At 36.5% G+C, this 12,037-nt stretch overlaps 1 protein-coding gene across 1 annotated transcript; it reads right to left on the minus strand.

Annotated features, from left to right (window-relative positions):
• Positions 1 to 138: 138 nt before the first annotated feature.
• On the minus strand, positions 139 to 11,966 carry LCAT3 (lecithin:cholesterol acyltransferase 3). Its single transcript, XM_086655342.1, has 11 exons — positions 11,529 to 11,966; positions 5,338 to 5,429; positions 4,975 to 5,102; positions 4,675 to 4,810; positions 4,507 to 4,558; positions 4,308 to 4,408; positions 3,049 to 3,261; positions 2,157 to 2,314; positions 1,846 to 1,900; positions 1,356 to 1,409; positions 139 to 419 (listed from the first exon to the last, which is right to left on the minus strand). Exons 1-11 carry the CDS (start codon positions 11,740 to 11,742, stop codon positions 252 to 254), a joined length of 1,371 nt encoding a protein of 456 aa, XP_086511468.1. The 5' UTR covers positions 11,743 to 11,966; the 3' UTR covers positions 139 to 251.
• Between the last annotated feature and the right edge of the window lie 71 nt (positions 11,967 to 12,037).

Consider the following 12,037-nt stretch of genomic DNA (forward strand, 5'->3'; position numbering starts at 1 on the left):
CGAGCGCCCCAAAAGGCTTGGCCACTTACTAATCTTAAGCGTACACCTATAGTCTAAGCTCCGGACACTCTCCCGACTCCCGAGCAACGTGGGACTATCACATCTTCACTATATATGCTACAGTTCTAGGCCAACGGATCTTTAAAGTTTTGCCTTTAATTATTTATCTTCTTCAATTTAACATAATGCAGTTCTAAATCATGCTCGCCTCATCTTCCTTTATTTGTCTCTTTCTCTGTGTTCATCTTTCGTTACCTTGAAGATTCATCTACCACTTTGGAAGTCTTCAAATGCCTACGAGATTTCTTTTCGGTGACTCCCAGCCATTGTTGAATGAGGTGAAAAACTTCGTTGTTCCGCAATAATCCTCGATGAGTTGCTTTTACTCCTACTCTAGCCGTGGCTGTAAATCCATCTGCCTGTTTCAAACATTAAGAGAAGAAAAGAAACGAAAAAAAAGCTTAAAATTTGATCAAATGAAACATAAAACAAGAGGAGTTATATACTGTGATAAGGTATCTATATATTGAAGGAGGAAGTGTTACATGTACAACTACACAGCATATGTGAGCACGATATAACCACGTAATATTTTGTCGGCCGAGTTCGAAATGATTTCAGGCGGCCGGGCCAATTCTATTGACGCAGCGGAAAAACTGATAAAAGCCTTAGAACTCCGTCTAAAGACTATTGAACCGAAATTGATAACAGAATACTAAAAATACTGAATTTTATTGATTGAATGAATGACTGAAACAACTTCTAAGCCCTCATTATATAGACTTAGGGTTTCCTAATCTTGGTCAAACTCCAATAGAAACTTCTAAAAAAAATAAAATACTAGAATAGTAGAAATCCTAAACTGAAAACAATTACCAAAAATAGAAAAAAACTAGTAAAAGTCTGTTTTGAGGCCCTAAACGATGGAATTTGCCCCTCAAAGTGGGCCCGTTGTGGCGAAGCGACAACGAATGACCGGAACGCTATTTCGCACCATCCCTCAAAATTTCGTCCAATTCCGACACCCGTAGCTTCGATTTTGGCCGTTTTAGTCTGTCACCCTTGTATTTGGCCGCTTCGATCTCATCCATGTATTTCTCGGCCAATTCCTCTACATCATCTATGGAATTAGCTAGTTGTCGAGCTTGCCGACTAACAAAGTGAAGGGCAGTACTATCTTAAAGTGATTTCTATAGGAACTATCTTAAAATTTAAACGCTTTTACTTCGCCATAATAATCACTCTTACTTGATAAGTTATCGGATTGAACTACCCAGGCGGTGATTGTTGTTTTTTCAAATTCAGAAATGAAATCAGGAAGAGTTAAAAAAGGAGGCACGTTCATAAGTAGGTACCTTAGTTGATTCAGAGGGAACAGTCCCATCTCCGTCCACGTAAGAATATTGGGGCTGCAAAAGATGATGTACAGAAAATGGACTTGTAACTAAGTAGAATGAAACTAAAACATGGTCTAGTGCATTATGAGGTATGCATGCTCACTGATATTGAGTGTTAACCGAGTGTCGTCGTAGTGACAGTCAGAAGCTAGACAGAAGCTGCATTAACGTTAAAATACGGCAGCTTTCCTAGTTCACCTCCAAATTGTCGTCCACCAATTTTCCTATTTTGTTCTTTTATTTTTATACCTTGTAATGTCTATTAAAAGCATAAGCTTCACAACCAATGTACTTTATCATCTCTGGGTACTTGTATAGACCATTTGCTTGTGTACGGACATAATCTCTTGGCCCATGACGAGATAATCTCTGAAATAGCATTTCGTAGAGATTCTGTTTGAACATGCAAGGTATTCTAAACAAATCATTAAGTAAGAGGTGTACTGACCGTTGTGCCGCACACTTGGGGCAGCTTCTCAATGGGGGAAGTTTTTGACCCGTAGCTGCACATAAGTCGAAGAGACAGTAACACCATTAGCCATCAGATGCCTCATCTTAAATTAAGTTTTTTCCTGGTCAGCAATCATTAATGAAATGAAGGGTCGGGATTTGACACAGGATAAAAGTAAGTTTGCACACCACAAAGTTAAGTCTCGGCTACTTCCTTTTTTCGTTCCCAAAAAAGAATACTCCCAATTATTATTAGCAATCTAGAGAGCATTTTTTCCTGTGTAATGGATAAATGATATTTTCACATACCAGACATCGAAAGGCGTGTCAAATGAGGTCCCATAGATGTTATAGAAGCTGATACTATTTGGAAGTAGAGCTTTGTTGAGAGTTTCTCGGGTTCCAGCGGCCCATTTAAGGATGGAGAGGTTGAATGGTAACGAAACTGACTTCCCATTATAATCGACCTGCATGTGAAAGTATCCAACCGAAGAAGTTAATAAGCATTGATTACATGAGTAGAGAATCCCCTCTAGAGCAAAAACTGAAGAATCTTTTCCTCTTTTCCGTTTATTGGAGGTCATTATCATAGGCACTGTCAGCCCGAAGACGGAAAGTTACTGCACATCGTCAAACTAAGTTGACCAAAAATCTAGCAAAAGCAAAGCCACCAGAAAAAGAGGAGAGGAGAGGTTCATGGCGTAAACACGATGCCTGAAACTATGTACGAAGGTTTGCACTTCGAAATCTAGATGAAAACTTCGACTAGAACTAAAATAGCTTCATCGAACTGTGAACAAACTGAATAAACCTTGAATAAACAGTTATAACTTGAAAGATACTTGCATAGTTAAGAATGACTTTAAGAAACTGAAAACAGAAGAAATAGACACTAAAACTACATCTTCAACAGACTTCTATCCCTTGTAAATTCGGCATGACAATATGCACTTCTCACTTTAGGACTAAATTCTAAGACTTATCTAAAATGGAGAACTGGGTTGAATTAGGAACTTTCTAACTCTATTGTTAAACTTGTACAAATTAAGGTAAACGTAAGTGAAAACAGTTTAATAATGTTGAGCAGGTAACACTGAATAAGACACTTAATTTGTCGTGCATTAATGGGGCTGAATGATTGCATCCTAGCGATTTCGCTTAACATCAGTCCTACACCAAGTATTGAACTTTGAAGAGTTACCTTATTATCTTTCAAAGCTCCTATGAATAGAGCACTGCTTTCAGATGGACCATAAGATTCCAATTTAACTGAGGTTTCTGTTTTTGGATGGTGCTCTCTGCTCTTTTCCTGCACACTTTCTGATTGTTTTCGCCAAACTTGAATTTGAGGCTGTTTTTTCCACTTGAATTCTGGATTTGGCAGCATCTCATAGATTGACGGGCATTCAACCAACTACAGAACAAGCAGATGTTTGAGTAAAGGTGTACATTCTCAAGTGATGTAAATATTTTAAATCTTCAGATCGATATAAATGGGTCAGGATACAACAGACACATGCTTCAATGAATCAATCACCAAAGTTCACGTGGTAGGTCTGCATAGAGATGATCCTAGTTGTGTGAGGATGGTTGTCATGGTGACCAGAACATCTCCACTGAAAACAACTCTTTGATCGCCAACCACGTCATTATTGGAATGTCAATTTTTCTTACATATGTGTGTGTGTGTGTTTAGCAAGGAGAGATATGCAAAGAGGGCTAAACTACAAACGTTGAAGTGAAAGACTAGAAAGTAGAAACAAAGGGTCTAAAATTCTAGGTAATAGAAAATAGAGTAGATTTAATCGCAGAAAATCTAGTTATTTCTACTATTTGCATGTCAATTGGCTTTCTCCTAAAGCTTAGTCAATTCAGTTGAGAAAATTAGAAAAGGACAAGGCTAGATTAACCGTTAACAGAAGTTTCATGAACGTACTATTTTGCACGGGGGCATCTGGCAGTTTATTATTTACATTTTACGGAAATATACATCTTCATATCTTTAAAACAATAAAAGCAACTGCCAGATGACCTACGTCAATTGGTGCGAAGAAAGAATTTTGACAACTTTCCACCTAAACTCTTGCATCTGAATCATGCAAGAAGTTCATAAACTTTTATCTCGCCCCTACTTTGACTTGGTCAATGAAATAGATATAGAAGACACCCTTCAGTTAGCAATCTCTAGCGGCAGCTAAAATAGGAATATAGCAAAGTCACGATCTTCACAGACCATAATTGTGTAAGTAGAGTACAACTCTGAACTTCAAAGCAATCAATTACGGGTGAAATAAAGAACTATCTAAAGAAATTGAATTTCAAATGATGAAACAAAGTAATGGAAGATATCAGGTGAAATAAAATGAGGAACCGAAATTTTGATCCTCCAGATCTCATATCTGGACTACAATGTGTATAGGTAGATGCCTTATAAAGGTCAGTCGCGTTAATAGAGAATACCAGTTGATGCATAGTCCACCGAGATACAAAGAAATAACTTTCAAAGCCTTCTACAAACTGCAGCCCTGTCAAGAGAGCGTCATTGATACATCCGGGAGCACCTGGTAAACCATATGACAAAACAATTTATAAGATACACAACGCATGATTCGTTCCTAACTAAAAAACCACAACCAAGAAGAATAGCAAAATTGCGTACCCTGAAATGGGCAAGCTATACAAATCCACTTGCTTACATACTTTTCAAATACCTGCCAATATGTGATTCTTATAGGTTATGCCACTCAATGTACTCTAATATTGTACAAAAAAAATCTAAAATTCCTCGAATATTAAACGATATAACTCAAAACGAAAAAATGCCTACGTCGTGATAGAGCGATAGGAAGCATGATACAAGCAATCCACCCATAGAGTGCGATATTAAGTTCACTTTTCGCCCCCCAGAAGCCTTATAAGCAGTGGCAAGTTTCACTTTTAGACATTCCATCACTTTATCAATTCTGCAAACATTATAAGAAGTCCATAGCTGAGCTTATGAAGCAACTTCCTCATGAAAGTTTAAGAAACGTTGATGATAATATGTCATAACAGTCGCTAGGCTTTCTTGCAAACTGAAGTCGCCTCATAACCGTAAATATATATCCACTTTACCAGGTGAGACTACCTATTGCTTTGCCGAAAGTCATAACCAAATCCAAACAATGTGGTTCCTTTCTTATACCCACAACTGACAAGCATATCGATCATTTCATGAAAATGATATACCTCTGACAACTGCATACACTTTATCCACTGTCACATTAAGAAGAGAAATATATCAGACATACATGTGAAGGTAAAGCAGATAAACTATCAAATAACATTAGCATGTATAGTACATTGTATTAACTTCCGAACAGTAAAAAATCACATCTTGAGCACATTTGGGAACTAGTAGTAAGGGAAACTAAACAATATCAGGTTCATGCGGTTCAAATAAAAAAAAACTAAAGGAAAAGGTTACACAAAAAATCAGTGCCATACTTACCACTGAAGGATCTAAAATGTCAATTGCATAAAGTCCATAATCATCCTCCGGAACTACAATTTGACAGCTTCTGTCCAAGCATTCTGTGTAACCTGCAAAACCAAAAGATCACCTTCAAGATTACCAGAGAACTAATCCAGATATTTATTAATAAAAAAGTAATTTAATAATTGAAACGACAAAAAATGAAACATCGGCGTAGTCCTTTATCAGTATTGAATTTCCATAGTACTACTCACACAGATAAGATGCGGTCTGGAGGGAATCTATGAAGCGGAAGTTGAAATTGATCAAAGAACTTATTTTATTCCTTGATGGATTACAAAAGAAATATAAGACTCTATTTATAGAGTTACAATACTACTAGTTTCTAACTTTACTAGTTTCTAATATTTTACTAGTTTCTTAATAGTTTATACTAATATATTTACTAGTTCCTAATTCTTAATAGTTTCTAATATTTGATATTTCCTAATATCTATTATATGGGATATCTTAATATATAGAAAGATATTTCAACACTCCCCCTCAAGTTGGTGCATAGATATCGCACATGCCCAACTTGTCTACCATTTTCGAAAATATTCGACTTGAAACTGCTTTGGTAAGAACATCAGCCAATTGATCTTCAGATCGGACCTTTGGTAACTCTACAATGTTGTCTTCCAACTTTTCTTTAATAAAACATCGATCCACCTCAACATACTTTGTGCGGTCGTGTTGGACTGGATTGTGAGCAATATCACATGCTGCTTTATTGTCACAATATAATTGAATTGGTCTTTCAGAAGGATATCCTAAATCATCCAACAGGAGTCTTAACCATAACGCTTCACATATGTCATCAGCCATTCCTCTAAATTCAGACTCTGCACTTGAACGTGCAACAACGTTTTGTTTTTTACTTCTCCATGTAACAAGATTTCCACCAACAAAGGTAAAATATCCTGCAGTTGATCGCCTACCATTTACTTCCCCGGCCCAATCTGCATCAGTATATACATCAATAGTTCGACAACTCGAATTTTTAGTAAACAAAATACCTTTTCCAGGAGCCGCCTTCAAATATCTCAAAATGCGTAAAACAACATTCATGTGTTTTTCACCGGGATTGTGCATAAATTGACTAACAATACTTAACGCATATGCAAGATATGGCCTCGTGTGCGCCAAGTACATCAACCTTCCAACCAGTCGTTGATATCTTCCTTTATCAACTGGTATCTGATTAGGCTCCACTGACAACTTTAATCCTTCTTCGACAGGTGTATCAATCGGCTCACACGCTGACATACCCACCTCATGTAACAAATCTAAAGTATACTTTCTTTGGGATAAGAAAATTTCATTACTAGATCGAGATACTCCAATTCCAAGAAAGTATTTCAATGGACCAAGGTCTTTCATCTCAAACTCTTTAGATAAGTAATTCTGTAAAGCCTTTCGTTCTTCAGGATCATCCCCAGTAACCACCATGTCATCAACATATACAATAAGTGCTGTGAGTTTTCCTTTCTGCCTTTTTGTAAATAAGGTATGGTCAGAATTGCTTTGGTGATAACCGAATTCCTTCATAGCCTTTGTAAACCTTCCAAACCACGCTCTTGGTGATTGTTTTAATCCATACAATAACTTTTTCTATCTACATACCTTCTGGCTATGTATTTGTGGTATCTTGCATCCCGATGGAAAGTCCATATAGACTTCTTCTAATAGTTCCCCATGCAAAAAAGCATTCTTTACATCAAATTGTTGTAGTGGCCAATCTAAATTTGCTGCTAACGATAACAAGACGCGAACAGTGTTGATTTTTGCAACTGGAGCGAATGTCTCTGTGTAATCGACTCCATAAGTTTGAGTGTAGCCTTTTGCCACTAGTCTCGCTTTGTAACGTTCAATTGTACCATCTGCTTTATACTTCACTGAATAAATCCACCGACATCCCACTGGATTTTTATCTTCTGGACGATCAACTAGCTCCCAAGTGTCATTCTTTTGTAAGGATTTCATCTCCTCATTCATAGTTGCTTTCCATTTTGAATCAGATAAGGCTTCCTGTACATTGTTAGGAATATATACAGTAGATAATTGATTTACAAACGACTTATTTGATTCTGACAACCGATGATCTGACACATACTGACTCATAGGATATTTGACTCTACTAGACAGCTCAGGTTCATATGTCGGTTTAGGAATACCTCTGGTTTGACGCGACGGTAATATTTCCTAGGTGGTTCGGAAGGTGCTTCAGGAACATCCTCGACAACTGATTGGTTTGGTGTATTACTAACCCTTGGTTCAACGACTTCAATTGGAGGTGAATCCACAATTTGTTCAACGATTTCATTAACACTTTCTTCCATTACCGATTCAGGTGTTGGTAATTCTGGAATTTTAATTTCAGCTCAACTTATTTCTTCAGGAATCAAATTTACTTCAATATTAGATCCAATTTTGTTCTCTTCTACATGATTATCCGTTTCTTCATAATCAAGAGTCAAAACTTCCTGCTTAGTTTTCTCCCCCTGAAGTTCAGACTCAGGTGAAAAATACTTAGAATCTTCATGAAAGATAACATCCAATGTAACAAACATTCGTTTAGTTGGAGGATGATAACATCTGTACCCTTTCTGATTTGCACCGTACCCTACAAATACACATCTTAATGCCCTTGGAGTTAATTTTGTACGTTGGTGCTCATGAAGATGAACAAATACTACACACCCAAAGACACGAGGAGGTAAATTTGAAACTGTCGGAGAAGTTGTAACATCCGATAGAGCTTGAAAAGGAGTCTTAAACTCAATAGTACTCGATGGTACTCTATTAATTAAATAGGTTGCAGCAAGAAGTGCTTCTCCCCAATAAGATAATGGCATATGTGCTTCGATCAACATAACCCTGATAACTTCTAACAAGTGACGATTCTTTTTTTCAGCGACCCCATTTTGTTGAGGGGTATTTGGACAAGTAGTTTGATGAACAATACCATGAGAAACCAAATAAGTTTGAAGTTCATGATCCATATACTCTCCTCCGTTGTCACTACGGAGTATCTGAACATTTGCGTTGTACTGAGTACTAAACAGTTTATGAACCTTCTGAAACAATAACTTTACCTCACTTTTAGATTTCATCAAACACACCCAAGTCATCCTAGTACAATCATCAATAAAGGTAACAAACCACCGTGCCCCACCCAAAGTAGAAACCTTAGATGGACCCCAGACATCGGAATGTAAGATCATAAAAGGAGTTGGACTTTTATTTAAATTTAACGGAAACGATGCACGATGACTTTTTGCAAGTGCACAAACATCACATTGAAAACTTGAAACATCGCATTTAATAAATAGCGATGGAAATAATTTCTTAAGGTAACCAAAGGAGGCGTGCCCCAGACGGTGATGCCATAACCATATTTCATCTTTATTTTTTTATTTCAGAATTGTTCACTACTAATGCCTGACGCAATTTATTAGAGCTTTCAGATACTAAATCCAAGTAATACAACTTTCCTCGCTTAACACCATAACCAATTGTTTGCCTTGTCCGGATGTCCTTAAAGACGCAAAATTCAGGCCAAAAGATGACAACACAAAATAGAGTGGTGGTTATTTGAGACACTGATAATAAATTATGATCTAAAGATGGGACAACCAAAACAGAGTCTAAGTTCAATGTGTTCGTTAGAGTTATAGGTCCTTCCCCTACAACTGTGGCTGAGGTGCCATTGACAGTACAGACAAATTTATGTGAAGATTGGTTTATGGTTGAGACCTGTCTAGAATCAAAAGTCATATGATCTGTAGCACCAGAATCAATTATCCAAGTACTATTCTTAAATTGTGTAGACATATTTAAAGTCTTGCCTACATTACTTGTAGTGGCTACCGTCGATGAAGCTTGCTTAACAATTGGATCTACAAGGGTCTTCTTAGAGTTTTTCTTTCTATTATGATCCCACCATTCTGGATAGCCTAATAGTTCATAACAATGACTTTTTGTATGACCAATTTTGTTGCAGTGAGTACACTTATAAGTAATTTTGTCAGATTGACCAACAATTTTAGCAAAATTTGAATTTGCCTTATTGAGAGTCATTATTGCGGACGCATCAGTTGCCCTTCACTTTAGCTAAACCGGAAAAACAAGACGAAGATGAAGGCTCTTCTCTTTCAATCAATATAAATTCCCAAACAAAAAATTTAAGACTTTTGGCTCTGGTACCAAGTTGAAATTGATCAAAGAACTTATTTTATTCCTTGATGGATTACAAAAGAAATATAAGACTCTATTTATAGAGTTACAATACTACTAGTTTCTAACTTTACTAGTTTCTAATATTTTACTAGTTTCTTAATAGTTTATACTAATATATTTACTAGTTCCTAATTCTTAATAGTTTCTAATATTTGATATTTCCTAATATCTATTATATGGGATATCTTAATATATAGAAAGATATTTCAACAGCGGAGCCAGTTGTTCCTAGTTCCAATTCAGTTGAAATTAGGGGTGTTCAGATATTATCGGGACCACCCGATCTAAACCAGACCAGAACGATCTCACTGTTTCTTTAACCAAACCAAACAATCACCGGTTTGATTGGTTAGGAATTATAAAAAACCAACATAATTGGTATGGTTAATAGATTTGGTTTTAAAAAACCAAACCGTACAGAACCAAACCACATAGAAGTTATCAGATAGTATATTTTACATATATTAAAGAATTAAAATATTTCAAAAATAAAAGAATTACAAATATTAACTAATGTAAATAATTTAATTTGTGTATATTTCTTACATATATGTATATATAAAATGAGGTAATGTGTTATGTTTTAGTATCAAAAGATAATAAAAACTGGTGAGGATATCATTATATCTCTTTTTTTTCCATGAGGAATATTCTATTTGATTTGCAGTTATATATTTTTGAATTTTATTGTGGTTCGGTAACCGAACCAATCCGCTAAAATCTGCTTTTGGTTCGATTACCGAACCAAAACATGAACAGTTTGGTTTGGTTGAAAAATTCCATTAACTAAATACTTGGGGTTGGATAGCGGATGACTCTGAAATACTGGATACCGAACCAATGACCACCACTCCTAGTTGAAATGAGTAATGACAAAATGAGGTACATGGTTCTATCCCTACATACTTTACGGGGCAAAGAGTATCCTGAACTCGTTGTGCAATTGAGATCAAACAAATATAGTGCTCGAGACAACAAAAGGACATTGACGCACTCAGAAATCCCAAATTCTCAGGGTGTTGTTTTCAATTTTCCCCTTCTCAACCCCAACCCTATCTATCGATAATTACCCATATAAGGCTGATTGGATCTAGAGTACCATTAGGAGAAACGTGTGTTGATCATGAAGGATCAACAGTGAAGATGCACGATAGCTAGGGAGACGCCTTTAGTTACGTGACGACTGAAGAATAGGCTCTGACTGAGACACTGTTGCTATGGAGTGTTACTGTTTCCTTCAATTGCATTTGATTACACGTACTCACACTTATCGAACATAGGGGTAGCAGATTGCTTAGTTGTCGCTCTAAGGTGCTTCCTGACTTGTTAACCCTGATATCATGGTAGACTCTCTTCCTAATGATGATTGAATGATCCAGATGGAGAGGTCATATGTCCAACTCTACCTCCATGACGTATGATTAGTATCACAAGAGTAAAACGTATCTCCGGTAGCAAGTAATAAAGGTTAGTGGCGGCCAGTGTGCCGCATCGTGTCAGGCACAGAAAGGAACATTTGCCACGACCTTTCCGTGCCATGGCGTGCAATCCTTCCTTCGTGCAACACAACCCACTGGCCACCACTAATAGAGGCCTAGCAGCCTAGTAGGTTTCGAAGAAATTGTAGCACCAGAAATTTGGTGTTTACAATTTTTAATGGAGTTATCTATGTAAACATATATTCGCACCAAATTTGGGAGATTAATTATTATCATCACTACTATTAATTACCCACCCAATCAATTCTAATTTCAAGCTTATTACATGAATACATTTTTTTGTTCCAATAAAACAGAACAACTTTTCGAAGTAAAATAATCGAACAGCTTGAGTTCATCAATTAAACAAAATTAGGTTTAAGCATTTCAATTAACATTTAACATTTAACAATAAAACTAAAGAGGAAGAATGAAAAGAAAGTAAACCTGTTTTAGGATTATATAAAGACAAAGCTCTCTTCTGAAACTCCCAATTAGCTAATAAAATTCTAACCCAAACCCTAGTTTCGAATCCAGTTTTCTTATCTTTTGAATTCAATATTGAACCACCAATCCCTGATACCAATAATACCGGATCAAGATCAACATCTTCATTATCTGATTTCAAATTCCAGAAACATGGAAATAATCCTCTAGCCATCTCTCACCACAATCTAGGGTTTTACAGAAAGAGAGAGAAAGAGAGAGAAAGAGAGTTGCTCTTTCACTTCGCTTTGTCTTCCGCTACAACCGCCTGACTGTTTGTTAGTGAGTAGCTAAGGAACTATGATGATATTATACAGCTTAATACTGAATAAGATAATGCATTGGGCTTAACTCTATTGGATCTTGACCCTTTAAAGTATATTGACGGTTCAGAGCATCAAATTGGCGTCCGGACGTTGGGTTTAACGTAAGTTGAGAAGTAGTGAATCGACATAATGGTGGTTGGAAAA

The sequence above is a fragment of the Eschscholzia californica genome, unplaced genomic scaffold (assembly GCF_041429995.1).
Source record: "Eschscholzia californica isolate CP2 unplaced genomic scaffold, dmEscCali1.0.p SCAF_1, whole genome shotgun sequence".
NCBI classification, from domain to species: Eukaryota; Viridiplantae; Streptophyta; class Magnoliopsida; order Ranunculales; family Papaveraceae; genus Eschscholzia; species Eschscholzia californica.

Bases quoted from the DNA above. Each gene is read 5' to 3' on its own strand.
- LCAT3 (XM_086655342.1), bottom strand. From the start codon at position 11,742: ATGGCTAGAGGATTATTTCCATGTTTCTGGAATTTGAAATCAGATAAT. The intron at 4,559-4,674 runs GTAGGCATTTTT...ACATATTGGCAG, and splicing joins TCCTATCGCTCTATCACGAC to GTATTTGAAAAGTATGTAAG. The intron at 4,409-4,506 runs GTACGCAATTTT...ATGGTTTACCAG, and splicing joins TATAGCTTGCCCATTTCAGG to GTGCTCCCGGATGTATCAAT.